General features: G+C 42.1%; 2 protein-coding genes across 3 annotated transcripts in view; one reads left to right on the forward strand and one right to left on the reverse strand.

Annotated features, from left to right (window-relative positions):
- LOC149443313 (adhesion G protein-coupled receptor F3-like) overlaps positions 1-9,611 on the forward strand; it is an 84,664-nt gene extending 75,053 nt beyond the window's left edge. The window contains exons 12-13 of the mRNA XM_089655700.1: positions 3,103-3,189; positions 9,549-9,611. Of these exons, the coding sequence (XP_089511826.1) occupies positions 3,103-3,189; positions 9,549-9,611 (150 nt within the window). The remainder of the gene's footprint in view (positions 1-3,102; positions 3,190-9,548) is intronic.
- Positions 9,612-16,057: 6,446 nt separating this feature from the next.
- Positions 16,058-21,446, reverse strand: part of HADHB (hydroxyacyl-CoA dehydrogenase trifunctional multienzyme complex subunit beta) — a 57,054-nt gene continuing 51,665 nt past the window's right edge. For both annotated transcript variants that reach the window (XM_089655656.1, XM_089655655.1), the window contains exon 16: positions 16,058-16,531. In XM_089655656.1, coding sequence (XP_089511782.1) covers positions 16,496-16,531 — 36 coding nt within the window. In that variant the 3' untranslated portion in view covers positions 16,058-16,495. The remainder of the gene's footprint in view (positions 16,532-21,446) is intronic.

The following is a 21,446-nucleotide window of genomic DNA, read 5'->3' on the forward strand; positions in this document are numbered from 1 at the left end:
ATTTCAACTTTGATTTTGTTTTCAAATGAAATCTTATTCGAATTTTGGATAAAATGTCATTTTGTTATTTCAAATTAATTTACATTCGTTACTATTGTAATTCGGAAAGTCGGATACATCCATCTCCATATAACAAAAATGTTGTCCAAATTTTGATTTTGAATGAAACGAACTGCACACGTCTAGTCCACTATATGACCCTGATGTCACTTAGTATTTGGTTCTATCAGCTCTACCATCTACTGCCGACACGAGGTGAGGGAGTGCAAGGAACGAAAAAAATGTAATGGAGACTTCACACAGTAAGCCTTAGAAAAAGGAATAACCCCCTTTGGGACTTTAATATGGCTAACATGACATCACATGCAATGCTCAGCCAGGGGCGGACTGACAACTCATGGGGCCCCCGGGCAATAGGGGATCATGGGGCCCCTGTGTCCTTGCCCAAATTCAAAAAAGCCTGTGAAAAAGATACCAGGGGCATCTCATGGGGCCCCCTACTGACCCCAGGCCCTCGAGCAGTGCTCGAGTTTCCAAATGGTCAGTCCTCCCCTGTGCTCAGCATAAATGAGTACACCCCAACAGATTTGTCAGAAAACCTTTACTTTCCTTCCAGAATCAACATTTTCTATGGGACACTATTCTACAAAACACTCCCACAAATGCCGGCCATTGATTGCAAACTTGGTCATTTGCACACACAAAAAAATTATTTTTCCTAACAAATTCATCCAAGACCATGCTGCAAAAATGAATACACCCCAATGAAAGTCTTAGGAGCAAAGTTAAATTTTAGACAACAAAATCCTAATTAACAAGAATTCCACTCCAGGTGAGTCTAATTATTCATTAAACAGGTGTCCAGCAGACAGGTGATTATAAAAGGGCGTTACTTAACAAAGAAAACCCCTCCCATTTCATGTTGTCAGCAATGGCACCACAGGGAAGAGAAATGTCACAAGGCCTGAGAAAGAAATTAATTTCTTTACACAAGAAAGGTGAAGCCTACAAGAAGATCAGCAAACCTTTACTTATCAGTAAGAATACTGTAGCAAAAGTGATACAAAAATGTAACAAAGATGGAACTGCAACCATCTCATGGAGACGTCCAGGCTGTCCACGGAAATTAACACCTCAACAGGAGCATCTTCTGATCAGAAAAGTTGAAGAAAATCACCATGCAAGTTTACTGCAGTTGGCTAAAGAAGTAGAAAGCCAAACCGGGGTGATTGTTTCCCGAGACACAATATGGCATACACTGCAAAAGAATGGCATGCATGAGTGTCATGCACGAAGGAAGCCTCTCCTAAACCCATACACAAAAAAGCCCACCTAGAATTTGACAGGGTCCATGCTGAAAGTGAAGGCTACTGGGATTCTGTACTCTGGAGTGATGAGACCAAGATAAATGTTTTTGGAACTGATGGCTTCAAAACTGTTTGATGTCGCAAAGGTGAGGAGAACAAAGAAAATGCATGGTGTCTACAGAGAAACATGGTGGTGGTAGTGTCCTTCTGTGAGGCTGCATGAGTGCTGCTGGTTTTGGGAAGCTGCATTTCACTGGTGATATCATGAATTCACAGATGTACTGCTCTATGTTGAAAGAGAAGATGCTACCATTACTCCGTGCCGTTGGTTGTCGTGCACTTTTCCAGCATGACAATGATCCAAAACACACATTTAGGCCACTGGTGCATTTCTGAGGAAGAACAGGGTGAAAGGGATTCAGTGGCCAAGTGGCTCTAAAAGAGGTCATTCTTGAAGAATGGAAAAAGATCGATGTTGCAATATGTCGCCAACTTGTTCATTCCGTTCCTAGAAGATTTGGTGCTGTCCTTGCAAATCCTGGAGGTCAAACAAAATACCAGATGGAGTAGGTTTTGTTGTGGGGTGAATTCATTTTTGTATCAACTAATTTGAGTAAAACTGAAGATTTTGTAATCTAAGTTTTATTGACCTTTCATGTAATGAGCTAAACAAATGTTCTATAACACGCAGTTATGTCAGAATGTTGTAAATTGTTCTTGTGTTCATTGAGATATTGATGAAAATCTTACTTTTCAGAAGAGGTGTACTCATTTATGTTGGGCACTGTATGTCCCTGAAAACATTTTTTTCATATACTTTTTTGTGCAAAATTGTTATTAAAAAATACATTACAGCTTAAAATCATACTAGTGGCTCTGATCACTATTCCAAAGGTATAGTCCCTTATGGGGTTACAGCAATACAATGCTCCCAAGAAGCCCCGAAACAGTAAGCCTGAAGACTCCCCAAGAGTAGGTCATTTCTTGTAGTTCCCATGACCTGAGATCTGCTCTGAACACACATTACATCTATGCTTCTTTGAAAATCGCTAGATGTGGCCAACAGTCCACTGCTGTCCGTGGCACACATAGCCGGAAAGTATGAAGCTTTACTGTTGGGTTTTATCCACACTATAGTTCGCCTTCTTTTCATTGAGGTTATTATTGAAGGTTGTACAACCACTGATAGAGCAGAAAGACCATCTTGTTGGAATAAATTAGAGATGTAGTAAATATTGTTACAATCAGATGGGGACACCCTATGTAAGGGGGTCACTGTGATGGGGGAACCTTATGTAATGAGACACACTGATGGGGACAAATGACGTAAGGGGGTCACTGTGATGGGGGAACCTTATGTAATGAGACACTGATGGGGACAACTGATGTAAGGGGGTCACTGTGATGGGGGAACCTTATGTAATGAGACACTGATGGGGACAACTGATGTAAGGGGGTCACTGTAATGGGGGAACCTTATGTAATGAAACACTCTGATGGGGACAACTAATGTCAGGGGGTCGCTGTAATGGAGGAACCTTATGTAATGAGACACTTTAATGGGGACAACTGATGTAAGGGGGCCTTCTGCTGCAGAAACCTGATGTAAGTGGTTGATTTGATGGGGATACCTAATGTAAGAGGGCACAAGGATGTCATAGCACAAACATGAGATTCGGGCCTCGACTGGAAGAAAATTTAAGAGACTGGACCCCCTTGAATTTAAATTCGATACCCCAGATGTAGAAGAATCTGATCTTTATCTAGATGTTTAACAATTTTGTTTTGTCCGTAGGTGATGGAAACTATTTCTGAGAGGCTTCCAAAATTTCTGACTATATTCCCATCTATTAGCTGCTGTGAATATAGCTCTTACACTTTGGTAAGTAAATCAGATTTGGTCTTCAAGGTCTTCTCCACTGGATGGTTTTGGATAGGAAAGATCATGCCTTAGAGGGAGGGTCTGCTTGATAAAACATGTTTTTTCTGCAAGGCTTTATAGAATTACACATTTATGTAACTCTAGGTTACATCCTCCTTAATCTGTTTGTTAGTATAGTTTTTGTTGGATGTCCCAGAATTGGACGTGTTTCTGTTGTGTCTAAACCAAGTATCAAAGTGATACTCACACTATGTTTTAGTCATAGATTTAAGGTTAGAATTCTCTTTCAGGATTTTCCTTTTCTCCAGTTTGCGGAGATTAGCCCTCACTTCCTGTTCCAGAAGCAATTCTGTCAGACAGGAAGTGAGGGGGAAATCTCCCCAACACAAGACTATAAAAATCTCAACACAAAAAGCATTTTGTCAATAGAATAGGGAAAATTTAGAACCTCTGTCAACATTTAATTGCTGCTTGTGTCCATGTTTTGAAATTTCTCCGTGCACCCTGTTTAGGTGGCACTGTTGTCATGAAGACAAGAAGTGAACAGAAATTTCCCCAGTGAGTACACAGGCAGCAGAACAAATCTGAGAGTTTCTATATCTTCTTCATTCTGTGCACAAGCAACTGCCTTAAGTTACACATTATTATAAGAGCTACATGTCTTGGTATCAAAGTATTTAGTATAGGGAAATTAAGGAACAGATACAATTGTGCTCAAAAGTTTGCATACCCTGGCAGAAATTGTGACAGTTTGGCATTAATATTGAAAATATGACTGATCTGCCAAAAAATGCTTTTATTGAAGGATGATGATCATATGAAACCATTTATTCTTAAATAGTTGTTTGGTTCCTTTTTAAATCATAATAACAAAATCACCCAAATGGCCCGGATCAAAGGTTTCCCTCCTCTGGAATGTTTGGCCTTGGTACAGACACACAAGGTGACACACAAGGTGTCAATGCCGATTAGAGGTTAATGTCCCACATCTGTGGCTTTTTAAATTGCATTTAGTGTCAGTGTATAAATAGTCAATGAGTTTGTTAGCTCTTACGTGGAAGAATTAACTAGGCTAGATACTGAGCCATGGAGATCAGAAAAGAACTGTCAAAATTCCTGCGTAACAAGGTAATGGAACTTTATAAAGATGGTAAAGGACATATAAAGATGTCCAAAGCCTTGAATATGCCAATCAGTACTGTTAAATCACCTATTAAGAAGTGGAAAGTTCGGGGAACTCTTGATACCAAGCCAAGGTCAGGTAGACCAAGGATTGCAGCCACAACTGCCAGAAGAATTGTTCGGGATACAAAGGGAAACCCATAGGTAACCACAAGAAAAGTACAGGCTGCTCTGGAAAAAAACAGTGTGGTTGTTTTGAAGGAGCACAATATGATGACACTTGAACAAAAATGAGCTGCATGGTGGAGGTGCCAGAAAGAAGCCTTTACTGCATCAGTGACACAAGAAGGCCCAGTTAGGCATGTCAGGGTGTTGTCAGGCATATTGTAACCGGGCTTTTTTGTGGCATTGGTGCAGTAAAAGCTTCTTTCTGGCACCTCCACCAAACAGCTCATTTTTGTTCAAGTATCACTGGATTGTACTCCATAAAAACAACCACACCATCTTTTTCCCGAGCAGCCTGTATTTCTTCTGATGTTGCCTATGGGTTTTTCTTTGAATCCCAGACAATTCTTCTGGCAGTTGTGGCTGCAATCTTTCTTGGTCTACCTGACCTTGGCTTGGTATCAAGAGATCCCAGAACTTTCCACTTCCTAATAGGTGATTTAACAGTACTGATTGGCATATTCAAGGCTTTGGACATCTTTTTTATGTCCTTTTCCATCTTTATAAAGTTCCATTGCCTTGTTACGCAGGACTTTTGACAGTTCTTTTATTATCCCCATTGCTCAGTATCTAGCCTAGTCAGTGCTTCCACGTAAGAGCTAACAAACCCATTGACTATTTATACACTGACACTAATTGCAATTTAAAAAGCCACAGATGTGGGACATTAACCTCTAATTGGCATTTTAAACCATGTGTGTGTCACCTTGTGTGTCTGTACCAAGGCCAAACATTCCAGGGGAGGGAAACTTTTGATCCGGGCCATTTGGGTGATTTCTGTTATGATTTTAAAAGGAGCCAAAGAACTATTCAATAATAAATGGCTTCATATGGTCATCATCCTTCAATAAAAGAGCACTTTTTAGCTTGATCAGTCATATTTTCAGTATCAATGACAAAATTTCGCAATTTCTGACAGGGTGTGCAAACTTTTGCACACAACTGTATTAGAACCCCAACCTCACTTCTGACCAGTACTACTGGACTGAGATCTCCTGTAAAGTGGATTCAATTGGTCCTGCCTGGGGCTCAATGCATTTTGGAACGGAGTGCATACGATCATTGTGAAAATTTACTGACAGGACCCTACCATTCACACCTTCCTTTTACCTACTGCACCATGACGCGATACCATTGTCCACCATGAAATTGGGGCTGAGACATCTAGTTAACACCGCCTGGGTGTGTGCATTGTGCCTCTATGGAAATCATCAAACCTGCCTACTTTACGGCAGTGGTTCCTCAAAGTTGAGCACATTAGGGAAATGGGAGGTCTGACTAGCTCTATTAAAGACATGAATGAAAAAATGTTCCGAAACATGGTTCTTCTGGCTCGAACTCTCCTGTACTGGCAAATTTTTAAATCTGCTTGAATTTTGTGGGCTGTCAAACTTTCCCTACACCGTCGACCCACCTGAATGTGTTTAAGTGAATCTCTTTATAGGACGGGCCCAAGGGAAGAGATCTTGGGATCCTTATACCCAGTTCCCCTGAAAAGCGTAATTGCTCTGGATGACAAGTGTGTTCTTGTTGCCCCTGCCCTCAGTTGTCCTGCCCCCTCCTCCCCTTTTTTTTTCCTCTTTCTGTGCTCTCACTGGTCTCTTCTTCTGGATTGTTCAGTGTGCTTTTACATCCTGAGAAGACACTTTCTTCTCCTACTGGCTACAGTCTGACCCCCCCTAAAATTGGGACAGCAATCTGGCCCTTTGGTTAGAACTCTTGGAGACCCCTGTCATGTAATAATAATGTCACCACCTCTCCCCCCCTCCAGGGACCCCCCTGCCCCCGCCAGCCGCCGCAACCCCCTCAACCTCATACCTGTGCGCCTCCTCCCCGCATCCATCCCCCCTCTCTCGGTTGCACTTCTGAACGCCCTTTCGGTTTGCAACAAACTAACTGCCATCCATGACCTCTTTATCTCCCGCTCCCTCAACCTCCTAGCCATCACCGAAACCTGGATACAGGCCACTGACACTACCTCCCCTGCGGCACTCTCCCATGGAGGTCTCATCTGGTCCCATTCACCAAGACTGAGCAGTCACAAAGGTGGTGGTGTCGGCCTGCTCTTATCACCGCTGAGCACCTTCCAGGTCCTCCCTAACCCCCCCTCCCTAACCTTCTCCTCCTTCGAAGCTCACTGCATCCGGCTCTTCTCACCCACCCCCCTAAGGATCGCAGTGATCTACAGGCCCCCTGGATCCATAGCCCGCTTCCTGGATGACTTCGCCGCCTGGCTTCCCTTCTTCCTCTCCTCTGAGCTACTGACCATCATCCTCGGGGACTTCAACATCCCCATCAATGACAACACCCCAGCTACCTCCCAACTCCTCCACCTAACCTCCTCCTTCGCGCTCACACAACACACCCAATCCTCCACCCACATCAATGGGAACACCCTGGACCTCGTCTTCTCCCACCTCTGTACCCTCAACCAGTTCTCTAACACACCCTTCCCTCTCTCCGACCACCACCTCCTCACGTTCTCCACCTCCCCTTCCCCCAACTCCCCCCCCCCAGTGCGCCAAACCATCACCAGCCGCAACCTCCGCAACCTGCACCCGGCCCCCCTCCACTCGGCTGCCGACCGCCTACACGACAGCATCCTTCCACTGTCATGTCCTGACCTAGCCACCTCCACGTACAACGACTCACTATCAGCTACACTAGACTCTCTGGCACCCCTAACCACACGCAACATCAAACCCAGACCACTCCAACCCTGGCAGAACGACCACACTAAACGCCTCAAACGCCGCAGTCGTGCGCTGGAGAGACTATGGCGCAAAAACCAGGTCCCCTCATACATTCTCCCTCTACAAATCTGCCTTCCTCACCTACACCTCCTCCCTCCACGCCGCCAAGCAGGCCTACTTTGTTAACCTGATTAACACCCTCTCCACCTGCCCTCGCCGACTCTTCTCCACCTTCAACTCCCTGCTCTCTCCCCCCCTTCCTCCACTCAGTACCACTCACCTCCACAGCAAGATTGACGCTATCCGCAAGGACATAGTCAACTTGCAATCTACCTCCCCATCTAGCCTCCCCCCTTCTATCACCCCCTCATCTCTCCCCTCCTCTGACCTCGCAACGGCACTGCCCCCCACCACACCCAAGGCCCTGCCTACCGTAACCCCCCCATCACTGCACTCCTTCAGCCCTACTACCACTGAGGAAGTCAGCAGAGTCTTCTCAGAAGCCCGTCTCACTACCTGCCCCCTGGACCCTATCCCCTCTCAACTCCTCCGGTCACCCCCCTCTTCCCTCATCCGCTCCCTTACCCACATCTTTAATCTCTCCCTCTCTACTGGCGTATTCCCCTCCCCCCTAAAACATGCGCACATCACCCCCATACTCAAAAAGCCCTCTCTGGACCCCACTGACCTCAACAACCTCAGACCAATTTCCCTGCTGCCACTCACTTCCAAGCTCCTTGAGCGCTTGGTCTTCGATCGCCTAAGCGCCCACCTAGATGACAACAACCTCCTTGACCCACTACAGTCCGGCTTCCGTCCCCTACACTCCACCGAAACTGCCCTCCTCAAAATCACCAACGATCTACTAACCGCCAAAGCCAAAGGCGACTACTCTGTCCTCCTCCTCCTAGACCTCTCTGCGGCCTTTGACACAGTCGACCACCCCCTCCTCCTTAATAAACTACTCTCCCTTGACATCAGAGACACCGCTCTCTCCTGGTTCTCGTCCTATCTATCCCAACGCTCCTTCAGTGTCACCTACAATGGTGCCACCTCCCCTTCTCTCCCCCTCTCTGTTGGGGTCCCCCAGGGCTCTGTCCTTGGACCCCTTCTCTTCTCCATCTACACCTCCTCCCTTGGCAAACTCATACACTCCCACGGCTTCAATTACCACCTCTATGCTGATGATACTCAAATCTACCTATCCACCCCTCACCTCACCCCCTCATTCTCCGCCCGCATCACTCACCTCCTAAACGACATCTCTGACTGGATGTCGCTCAATTTCCTCAAACTCAACCTCTCCAAAACCGAGCTTCTCATCTTCCCCCCAGCCCGCGCCCCCCCCCCCATCCTTTCCATCACTACCAACAACACCACCATCAATCCCGCCCAGCAAGCCAAGGTCCTTGGCGTCATTCTGGACTCAAACCTTTCCTTTCAACCTCATATCAAATCTCTCACAAACACATGCAGGCTCCACCTCCGGAACATCGCCAGGATACGTTCCTTCCTTACCCCAGACACCACTAAACTACTAGTACACTCCCTGATTATCTCACGCCTGGACTACTGCAACTCCCTCCTCACCGGCCTACCCCAGTGCAGGCTCTCCCCGCTTCAGACCATCCTGAACTCAGCGGCCAGACTCATCCACCTCACCAGCCGCTCCACCTCTGCCACCCCCCTCTGCCTCTCCCTCCACTGGCTCCCCATTGCCCAACGCATTAAATTCAAATTGCTCACCCTGACCTATAAGGCCATTCACAACACTGCCCCTAACTACCTCACCGATCTGATCCCCAGGTACCACCCTACCCGTACCCTTCGCTCTTCACAGGACCTTCTTCTATCTTGCTCCCTGGTCTCCTCCTCCCACGCACGACTGCAAGACTTCTCCAGGTCCTCCCCCATCCTCTGGAACTCACTACCCCAATCCATCAGACTGTCACCGTCCCTCCTCACCTTCAGGCGCTCCCTGAAAACCCACCTCTTCAGGGAAGCCTACCCCACCCTCACCTAACAGCCGCTGCCCTTCCCTCCTCCTACCACTTCATCCCCCACAGCCGCTTCCTCCGGTGCCTCTACCCCCTCCCTCCTAGATTGTAAGCTCGAAAGAGTAGGGCCCTCTAACCCCTTGTGTTCTGTTTGATGTTACTGTTCTGTTTCATGTATTGTCCCCCCCCATTGTACAGCGCTGAGCAAACCCTTTGGCGCTATATAAACACGATAAATAAATAAATAAATGTTACGCCTGCAAATCCTTCATTGTTGTACCACTGCACCTATAGCAATTTTGGCTGTGTCATGTCTTCGCAGGAACAGAATCAAGACTCCACTATGTACAATGTGGAGACCTACCGGAAGATAGAGGACAGCTGAAAATGATGGCAGTCACCAGATACAGGAGTGGCACTGATGTCCAACTTGACAGTCCTGGCGGTCTTGTACCCCCCTACATTGTCAGAAGGCCAATTCATCAGTTGTTTTTCATGGCTAAATAGAAGTTGATGGCATGGTACGGACCATTTTCAACATGAATGGCATCTAGTTGTGCTCCCACCGTAATAGGCATTGGAAAATACGATCTGAATATGCATTTTAATGGCAATATCTTTTCTATGCTGATTTGTGTTTAAAACTGAACTATTCACATACATAAATGATACAAAAAGCAACCACGGGTTCTGTAGTCATTAAAAGAAAAATAAAAGAAAAAAAAGAACAAAGAAAAGAAAAAAAGTTTTTTTTTTCCCTTGCAGTCTACGGTACATTAGAACTCACAGAGGGGGAAGGAGAAGCAGCACAAAACAGCATGCTCATAGGTGGAGGGATGAGAGAAATTGAGAGCGATGGGCTCATCAGTGTGTGGCTTCTCCGTTCACTAACCAGTCAGAGGGTGGAAGTGGAATTGGGACTTGTAAGTGAAACTGCAGCAGGCCATGATTAGGTCCCCTCCCCTGCTAGACGGGCATCATAGCTTCATGCTTGTCCCAAATCAGGCACACACTAAAGAAACCAAGAGTAGCTGACGGCCCTGTCCTTTTTCCCCTTTACAATTGAGTCTGCAGTACCAGCTTCCATTTTAGTACCCTCATAGGTGTAGACTGAAGACTGGATTCACATTTGAAAGCAACGTCTCTTTGAGCCATTTTCACTGGTTTTTTTTTCGCATTTCCATATAGTGTTTATCAGGCGTTTTTGAGCTTTTTTTTTTTTCTTTTCTTTAAATTAGCCAATAGAGAGAAATATCATCAGTTACATAATTGTTTATGTTTTCAGCTTTTTTTAAGCTTTTATTTCTTTTTATTATTATTCATTTATTATAATAATTTTTTGTTAGAGTAGGGTAGAATGGGGTTTATATGTTATGTACTGTCTTATTAATATTATTTTTGTTAGGGTGTTCATAATAACATGACTAATACTAATAAATGAATAATATGGAATAATAAAATAAAAACCCCTAACCCTTTAAAAAAAAAAAATAGTAAAACATGCTAAACCTCAACATAAAAATACATAAATTATTATTAATAATATGAATAATATAGTATTATTCTACTAAACCCTAATAGGGGATTACGTTTAGTGGTTATTTACTATTTATTATTATATTATTAATTTATTTTATTTCTTTTGATTTTTTATTTGTGTACTTGTTTTATATTTATTTATGCATATATTACTTAAAACATTTTTTTAATTTGAACAGAAAATTGCGTGCAAATCGTGCTTTTCCATTCATTTCTATGGTAATAACTACATGCCGCCCAGCCACTGTACATATACGGCTACAGGGCGGGACTCGCAGGCAAAACCACGTTTTAAAACGTCCCGCCAATCACCGCCGCAGATGTCAGTCGCCGGGTCACAGCCGCTCCTTAGCGGCTGTTTCCCGGCGAACGGCGGCAAACAGTGACAGAGAGCACAGCTGCAGTAGCTGTGCTGTCTGTCACTTCCCTGTCAGCTCGAGGATGAGCTGATCGAGAAAGAACAGTTTCTCTTTCTCGATCAGCCTTGTCCCGTCCAGCACACCCCCCCGCCCCCTAGTAAAACACTCCCCTCACTCCTATAACCCTTCCCTGCAAAATAAAGTTAACCCCTTCCTCCATTAGTATAAAAAAAAACCCCTAAAAATCCCAGTATCTTTCCGGCCATTTGTAAACGCTATAACTTTCACGTAAACCAATTAATTTACACGTATTGGGTTTTTTTTTTAGCAAAGACATGTCGCAGAATGCATTTTGGCAGAAATTTATGACTAAATTTGATTTTTGCATTTATTTTTTTTTACTGGACATGTTTTATAGCAAAAAGTCCAAAATATTGTTTGTTTTTCCTCAAAATTGTCATCCTTTTTTTTTTATAGCACAAAAAATAAAAACCGCACAGGCAATCAAATACCACCGAAAGAAAGCTCAATTTGTGGGGGAAAAAAAGGATGTAAATTTCATTTATGTACCGTATTGTCCGTTAAACTAGCGCGGTGCTGTATAGCGGAAAAATGGCGTAAGTTGCAGTATTTATACCATAGTTTGTAGACGCTATAACTTCACACAAAGCAATCAATATACACTTATTGGGATTTTTTTTACCAAAAACATGGAGCAGAATACATTTTGTCCTAAATTTATAACCAACTTTGAGTTTACTATATATTTTTTATAGCGGAAAGTAAAAAATATTGTTTTTCTTCAAAATTGTTGGCCTTTTTTTGTTTATAGCGTGAAAAATAAAAAGCGCACAGGTGATCAAATTACACCGAAAGAAAGCTCTATTTGTGTGAAAAAAGGACGTAAATTTCGTTTGGGTGCAGCATTGCATGACCGCGCAATTATCAGTTGAATTAGTGCAGCGCTGAGTAGCAAAAAGAGGCCTGGTCATTAAGGGGGTAAATCCTCTGGAGCTCAAGTGGTTAAAAGTGCTAAAAAACTAGAAAATCTGTCCGATTTGAGCGACAAAAAAAAGCTCTAGAACTTGCATGAGCTTCGAGAGACTTGAAGTGAAGATGTGCCAACCCTAGGCAAATAGACATTCAGAAAGCTGGTATTTGCGTAGAATTTTGTAGCTGGACTGCAGAAGTAGCTGGAAGAGCGCAGTAAAAGGTACGAGCATCTAATGATGCCAGTTATATGGCTTTATTCACACCTGAGCGTTTTGTAGCTTGAGGCTTGAAACCGCTAAAGGAGAAAAAAAATATTGATTATTCTCTGTGGAGTTGGTTCACATCTCCATTTCAAGCCTGAAGCCAAACACCTGAAACTCAAAAAAGTTTTAGAGTTGCTTTTGTAGCTCGATATGGGCAGACCGGCATGTTTTCCCCCCCCCAGACGACTGCAATGAAATGCACAATTTGCAGGTTTTTGATCATTTTTGTTTATTTCCCTCATATGCATACATACCGTTAGGTCCATATATATATTTGGACACAGTTTTCATACTTTTGGCTCTGTATGCCACCAGAATAAATTAAAACGAAACAATCCAAATGAATTGAAGTGCAGACTTTCAGCTTTAATTCAAGGGGTTAAACATAGATATCAAGTACAAATTTTAGGAACTGCAGCCATTTTTTATACACAGTCCCTCCATTTTCAGGGGCTCAAATGTAATTGGACAATTGAATAGAATCATAAATAAAATGTTCATTTGTAATATTTTGTTAAGAATCCTTTACTGGCAATGACTGCCTGAAGTCTGGAACCCATGGACATGACCAAAGACTGGGTTCCCTCCTTTCTGATGCTTTACCTGAAGTCTGGAACCCATGGACATGACCAAAGACTGGGTTTCCTCCTTTCTGATGCTTTACCTGAAGTCTGGAACCCATGGACATGACCAAAGACTGGGTTTCCCTCCTTTCTGATGCTTTGCCTGAAGTCTGGAACCCATGGACATGACCAAAGACTGGGTTCCCTCCTTTCTGATGCTTTACCTGAAGTCTGGAACCCATGGACATGACCAAAGACTGGGTTCCCTCCTTTCTGATGCTTTACCTAAAGTCTGGAACCCATGGACATGACCAAAGACTGGGTTTCCTCCTTTCTGATGCTTTACCTGAAGTCTGGAACCCATGGACATGACCAAAGACTGGGTTCCCTCCTTTCTGATGCTTTACCTGAAGTCTGGAACCCATGGACATGACCAAAGACTGGGTTTCCTCCTTTCTGATGCTTTACCTGAAGTCTGGAACCCATGGACATGACCAAAGACTGGGTTTCCCTCCTTTCTGACGCTTTGCCTGAAGTCTGGAACCCATGGACATGACCAAAGACTGGGTTCCCTCCTTTCTGACGCTTTACCTGAAGTCTGGAACCCATGGACATGACCAAAGACTGGGTTCCCTCCTTTCTGACGCTTTACCTAAAGTCTGGAACCCATGAACATGACCAAAGACTGGGTTCCCTCCTTTCTGATGCTTTACCTGAAGTCTGGAACCCATGGACATGACCAAAGACTGGGTTTCCCTCCTTTCTGATGTTTTACCTGAAGTCTGGAACCCATGGACATTACCAAAGACTGGGTTTCCTCCTTTCTGATGCTTTGCCAGGCTCTAACTGCAGCTGTCTTCAGTTGTTTTGTTTGTGGGTCTTTCTGCCCTTAGTTTTGCCTTCAACAAATGAAATGCATGCTTAATTGGGTTGCGATCAGGTGATTGACTTGGCCATTGCAGAATATTCCACTTCTTTTCCTTCAAAAGCTCCTGGGTTGCTTTTGCAGTGTGTTTTGGATCATTGTCCATCTGTACTGTGAAGCTGCATTTGGCTGAATCTGGGCTGACAGTATATCTGTAAACACTGCAGAATTCATCCGGCTGCTTCTGTCTTCTGTCACATCATCAATAAACACCAATGATCCAGTGCCACTGGAAGCCATGCATGCCCATGCCATCACACCTCCTCCACATTTTACAGATGACGTTGTGTGCTTTGGATCATGAGCTGTTCCACGCCTTCTCCACACTTTTCTTCCCGTCATTCTGGTACAGATTAATCTTAGTTTCATCCATCCAAAGAATGCTTTTCCAGAACTGTTCCGGCTTTTTTAGATGCTTTTTGGCAAAGTGTAATCTGGCTTTTTTACTCTTCAGGCGTATGAATGATTTGCACCTTGTGGTGAACCCTCTGTATTTGCTCTTGTGAAGTCTTCTCTTGATTGTAGACTTTGACAATGATACACCCACCTCCTGGAGAGTGTCCTTCACTTTTCTAGATGGGTGAATGGGTTTTTCTTTACCATAGAGAGGTTCATGCGATTATCCACCACTGTTGTCTTCCGTGGACACCTATGCCTTTTTATGTTGCTGAGCTCACCAGTGCGTTATTCTTTCCTCAGAATGTACCAAACTGTTGATATGGCCACTCCTAAAGTTGCTGCTATCTCTCTGATGGATTTGTTTTGTTTTTGAAGCCTTACAATGGCCTGTTTCACTTGCATGGACAACTCCTTTGAACACATCATGTAGGTTTACAGCAATAGATTCCAAATGCAAATACCACACTTAGAATCAACTCCAGACCTTTTACCTGCTGATGAAGACATAATGAAGAAGTAGCCCACACCTGGCCATGAAACAGCTTTTGATTCAGTTGTCCAATTACTTTTGGTCCCTTGAAAAAGAGCTGTAATTCCTAAACCCTTCCACCAATTTGGATGTACATACCCTAAAATTAAACCAGAGAGTGTGCACTTTCAGCCCATATCCATTATATAACTATAGCTTGAATATATTTTTACCTGAAAAAAACTAAAAATTGTGCCCATGACCAAAAATATATGGACATAACTGTATATATTTTATATAAACCCCAAGCCCTGACTCTAATAAAAATAGAATAAACAAGAAAAAATGAACCACTAAACTTCTAATCAAATAATACAAAATAAAATCAATATATAATAAAAACAATAATACATAAAAAAAAACAATTACCCCTAACCAACAAAAAATAAAAACAATAAATTAACCCCTAATAATAAATATTAATAAATAAAATGAATTCACTCCTAACCCCAAGCCCCTAACAAAAATAAATAAAAGCGTATAACCATTTTAATGGTTGAACTGGATGGACTTTTGTCTTTTTTCAGTCAGACTATGTGTGAAAAAGCTGGAAAACAGCAACAAATGATGAAACAGATGATATTTTTCTCAATTGGATATTAAAGAACCCTCACAGCTCAAAAAATCTCAAAAATACAATGCTCAGGTGTGAATGCAGCCTACATCTTCATTGTTCCACTACTATTTTAATATTTAATTTTTATTTGTTAGGGGTTAATTTATTAAAAGAAGCAATGCCAATAGCTACAATGCAGATGCGTTTGCTTCCATCATTTTGAGTCACAATGACATCGATAAGAATCTCTAGCTTTCATTTGAAGCTTGCTTGTTCTGAGCTTGTGGCTATGGGAGGTATCGAGGCATAAGACAGCCCAGCCAAATACAAGGCCAGCTATGGCGGCTCCCATAGTTCTCACGACAATACAGATTCACTATAAAACCCAAATGTAGTTGTGTTTAAAACGGCTTTGATATATTGCCTGGTGCACTAAAACAGTTTTTTAAAAATTAACTTTTGGTTGTGTATCTGGAAACTAGCTCCAGTGAAAGCACAAAGTTCTTTACCCGAGGCACCAATCTGCAAACAAGGCCACTGCACTGACCTGCAACAGTGTGAACCTTTGTCTCTGCCAGGTAACAGTCATCCCAACAAGCTCCCTTTCAGAATTTCCTCTGTTGTGCTTTGTGTCGTGTCTGCTTTATTACACAGTAACAGGTCCACGTGGAATTGAGAGAAAAAAAAAGAAACCAAAAACAAAAATTTGCTCAATTACATTTTTATTAACTTTCAAAACTTCCTGTCTCTCCGCAATTCTTGCAGAGATGCTGACAGTTATTGGAAGAGGCTGATACTTCCAGAAGCTCATTTCAAAGCTGTGAGCACAACAGGTTTTTATTCAGCAAGAATTCATCTTCTGTATTTCAGCAACAACTCCTGTTTTCTTGAGCAGAACATAGAAAAGCAAGGAACGGCCATGGGCACGTACTTCGGCCCCCCCATCCATCATTAGGCAATTGAATCCGATATTGTAGGAATTGCTTAGTGCTCAGTAGAAATCAGTATTGCATTGAAAACCGCAGACAAGGCAACTAAAAAAATATTTACAGTGCGGCAAAATTATCCTTTGTAGGAGAGACATTCTTCGTTATTAGTGCATTGCTCTGGTGCATTGGTTGGGACAATAAACGGAGCTGCAAGTTATTGGGGATAGGCCTCCACAATCATTCCATGACCCTAAAACAGCGAGAAAGAAAAAATATCCATCAACAGTACACAAGGCTGTCTATAGTCAGCGAAAGATCACAATTTAAAGCACATTTTGTTTTTATGAAAAACACTGAGATTACAAGTTAAAAATAATGTATGCATGTATACTTGCAAAACTATGGGGTGATTTACTAAAGGTATATACACTGTTAACTTTGCAGCTGAAGTTGGTGAATTTTCCTAAAAGCTTAGTGAATGTGGGGTTGCAAAGAATACCCAATAACATGCAATATAAAAAAAAAAAAATTATACACACACATACATACATATATATATATATATATATATATATATATATACACATACATACACACACACACTTTAATATATATATATATATATATATATATACACACATACATATATATATATATATATATATATATACACATACATACACACACACACTTTAAAGGATATGCGTAGCCAATACGCATTTATTTTTGTTTTTGTTTTTTTTTTTTTTTACAGGCATCATATAAATAATTGTAACAAAAAAAAAAAAAAAACAACAAATACATATTAGGTACACATATCCTTTAAAATGTATATGTAGCCAAGCAGGCAGACAGCAAAAGTATTTGAGATGTTATCGCTTGTCTGGCTCCTTCATCGAGTGTGTATGTAAATGTTAAGTTGAGCTACTGAACCATGTAATCAGTTGCTGTACACAGAATGAACAACTAAGGTTACTAACATATGAAAGAACCTTAAAATATGGCTGACAATGTAAAAAAAATATCCTTTGTTTTTTGGCAGCGTCATATAAATAATAAGGATATTTTTTTTTACATTTTCAGCCATCTTTAAGGTTCTTTCATACGCTAGTAACCTTAGCTGTTCATTCTGTGTACAGCAACTGATTACATGGTTCAGTAGCTCAACTTCACATTTACATACACACTCGAAGGAGCCAGACAAGTGAATCATCTCAAATACTTTTGCCGTCTGCCTCTGCTTGGCTACGTATACATTTTAAAAGGATATGTGTAGCCAATATGTATGTTTGGTTTTTATTTTTTAGAGGCATCATATAAATAATACTAACAAAAAAAAAAACCCAAATACGCATTGGCTACACATATCCTTTAAAATGTATATGTAGCCAAGCAGAGGCAGACGATGAAGGAGCCAGACAAGGGATTCATCTCAAATACTTTTGCTGCCTGCCACTGCTTGGCTACATATACATTTTAAAGGATATGTGTAGCCAATGCGTATTTGGGATTTTTTTTGTAAGTATTATTTATATGATGCCTCTAAAAAATAAAAACCAAACAAAAAAAACCCCAAATACGCATTGGCTACACATATCCTTTAAAATGTATATGTAGCCAAGCAGTGGCAGGCAGCAAAAGTATTTGAGATGAATCCCTTGTCTGGCTCCTTCACCATCTGCCTCTGCTTGGCTACATATACATTTTAAAGGATATGTGTAGCCAATGCGTATTTGAGTTTTTTTTTGTTTGGTTTTTATTTTTTAGAGTCATCATATAAATAATACTAACAAAAAAACAAAATACAAACGAAATACGTAGTGGCTACATATATACTTTTAAAATGTATATGTAGCCAAGCAGAGGCAGACAGCAAAAGTATTTGAGATGAATGACTTGTCTGGCTCCTTCATCGAGTGTGTATGTAAATGTGAACTTGAGCTACTGAACCACCTAATCACAGAATGAACAGCTAAGGTTACTAACATATGAAAGAACCTTAAAGATGGTTGAAAATGTAACAAAATATCCTTAATATTTTTATGGTATCTCAAAAAAAAAAAAAAAAAAAATTAAAAACCAGCCCCGAACATAAAACCATATATATATATATATATATATATATATATATATATATATATATATATATATATATATATACATACATACATACATACACACACACACACGTACATTAATATCTATACATGCACACACGGAAAGCAATGAAAACAAATGTCTCCATGTATGATGCCACTGTATACACATGCTAGAGTCCCTCTCAGGTGACAGCGGTGATTGTGGTGAGGCGCAGTGTGCTCAGGTGCGGATGTTTGATTAACAAAAGATAAGCACACATTAGAGATACAGGAACGTCAGGGCGGGGGCCGAGGGAGCTGTGGCGGGGGCCGAGGGAGCTGTGACAGGTGCTGTGCGGTCTATTCTCTGCTCATTCTCCCTCCAGGGATGTACATTGACCCAACCTGCGGTTTATTCCTAATGTGCTGAGATTGTCCCCTGACAATGAACTCTGGGGAGCCGATCAGACAGGGGAAGGAACAGACAAAAGGTAAATGAGGTTATATTTATCCAGGAGAGCAGGAATAACAAGACAAAACACGTTTACCTGGAGGAATTCCGACATCTTAGCAATAGATAACAAAATTACCAAAATGTGTTACATACAATACGTGTTGCATACAACTTCTGCTATTCAATTGATTCTGCTATTCAATTGATTCTAAATACATTTCAATTACAGGATTCCATGACACTGACTAATGCAGGCCACAGAAGGGTCGGAAATCGTCCGATTTCCGCATCGTTAGTGGGTTAATTGGTCGGCCGTTTTTCGGGGTTTTGGCACATTTTTTTTTTAATCGGTAAAGTTGGGGAAAAAAAAAATCAGTCTGTCAATGCAGTAAAGCATGCTTGTTATACTCACAATAGAACCTAAGGGGTTAATCCTCTGTATTGCGTAAAAATGGCTTGATCCCGACTTCTATGATCTTCCCCTTCTTCCAGTGTCCCTCTCTTATCTCCTGATAAGACATATTGTGTGGAGACACTCTGCACATGCTCAGTTTGGTGTGTATTTCTAGAGAAGTTTTTTTTTTTTCTTTCGGGTGAGTGGGTGTCTGATCAGCACAGGGCCAATCAGCTCTGTCCAGACAGAGGTCAAGGGTTCTGCATCCTCCTAGAGCAGAATGAAAACTCCTCCTAAAGCTTGAACACTGACAGAAGTCACATGACCGCTATATACTGCTGATGAGAAAAGGAGAGCAGATACAGTGAATGCAGGGTCCGGGGAGACCAGAGTGCAGGGTCCAGGGAGAGCGGATGCAGCGAATGCAGGGTCCAGGGAGAGCGGATACAGCGAATGCAGGGTCCAGGGAGAGCGGATACAGTGAATGCAGGGTCCAGGGAGACCAGAGTGCAGGGTCCAGGCAGAGCGGATACAGTGAATGCAGGGTCCGGGAAGACCGGATATCGTGAATGCAGGGTCCGGGGAGACCGGATATCGTGAATGCAGGGTCCGGGGAGACCGGATATCGTGAATGCAGGGTCCGGGGAGAGCGGATATAGTGAATGCAAGGTCCGGGGAGAGCAGCTATAGTGAATGCAAGGTCCGGGGAGACCAGATATAGTGAATGCAGGGTCCGGGGAGACCAGATATAGTGAATGCAGGGTTCGGGGAGACCAGATATAGTGAATGCAGGGTCCGGGGAGAGCAGATATAGTGAATGCAGGGTCCGGGGAGAGCAGATATAGTGAATGCAGGGTCCGGGGAGACCAGATATAGTGAATGCAGGGTCCGGGGAGAGCAGATATAGTGAATGCAGGGTCCGGGGAGAGCAGATATAGTGAATGCAGGGTCCGGGGAGACCAGATATAGTGAATGCAGGGTCCGGGGATACTATTCACTATTTCTGGTCTCCCACAGTACACACAACATGGAAATGCAATTATTTTAATAAATATAAACTGCTAAATACCGTTTCTCATCAGCAGTATATAGCAGTCTTGTGACTTCTAACAGTGTCCAGCAGAGCACTGGTTAATTTTCAAGTATCTGCCCTCACTTCCTGTCTGGCTAAGGGACAGGAAATGAAGTTAAATCTTCGCAATGGGACACAGATGGTGAAAAAAAAACAAAAAAAAAAACCTGACGGGTTATAAACCTTCCTTATGCCGCCCATACATGGGTCAAAATTCAACCGATTTTTTTGTCTGAAAATTGGACCTAAGCATAATTGGCCGATTTTCGCTTTGTTAGTGGTCACCAAAAAGGGGAGGAACCACAAAAATCGCCTGGTGCCATTGACTATGGCACCGGACGATTTTCGTGGTTCCTCCCTTTTTCGGTAATTGGGTACGTTGGAAAATTTGTGAAAAACGACCGATTTTCGACTCAATGATGGTCAAATCGTACGATCGTTTTTTGCAGCCGTGACCTGGAAGGAACAGAAATTTTGCCTGTTATATGGGGTGAATTTTATGACTTGGTCGGACGATTTTAGAAATCATTGATGGCGCCATCGGATTACTGAGCGAACGACGTTTTCGATTTTCAGACAAAAAATTGTTTGGAATTTGACCCATGTATGGCCTGCATAACTATTCAAAATGGGGGGAAAACGTTTTGCCTATAGTTCTACTATATATTTATTTATTTCAGGTACTTATATATCACTGTCAATTTACGCATCGCTTTACATATATATTGTACATTCACATCAGTCCCTAACCCTCAAGGGGTGTACAATCTAAGGTCCCTAACTCACATTCATATACAAGGACCAATTTAGACAGGATCCAATTAACGTACCAGCATGTTTTTGGAGTGTGGGAGGAAACCGGAGTACCCGTAGGAAACCCACGCAGGCACAGGAAGAACATGCAAACTCCAGGCAGGAGGTGCCGTGGCTGGGATTCTAACCAACAACCCTAGTACTGCTAGGCGGAAGTGCTAACCATTTAGCCAATGTGCTGCCCCACATATAAAATATAATATAAAAATATAAAATATAATATAAAAATATAAAATAAAAAATATAAAAATATAAAATAAAAAATATATTATAAAAATATAAAATAAAAAATATAATATAAAAATATAAAATAAAAAATATAATATAAAAATATAAAATAAAAAATATAAAATA

The sequence above is a fragment of the Staurois parvus genome, unplaced genomic scaffold, assembly GCF_062004578.1.
Source record: "Staurois parvus isolate SC_StPar_1 unplaced genomic scaffold, SC_StPar_1.0 ptg000860l, whole genome shotgun sequence".
NCBI lineage: Eukaryota > Metazoa > Chordata > Amphibia > Anura > Ranidae > Staurois > Staurois parvus.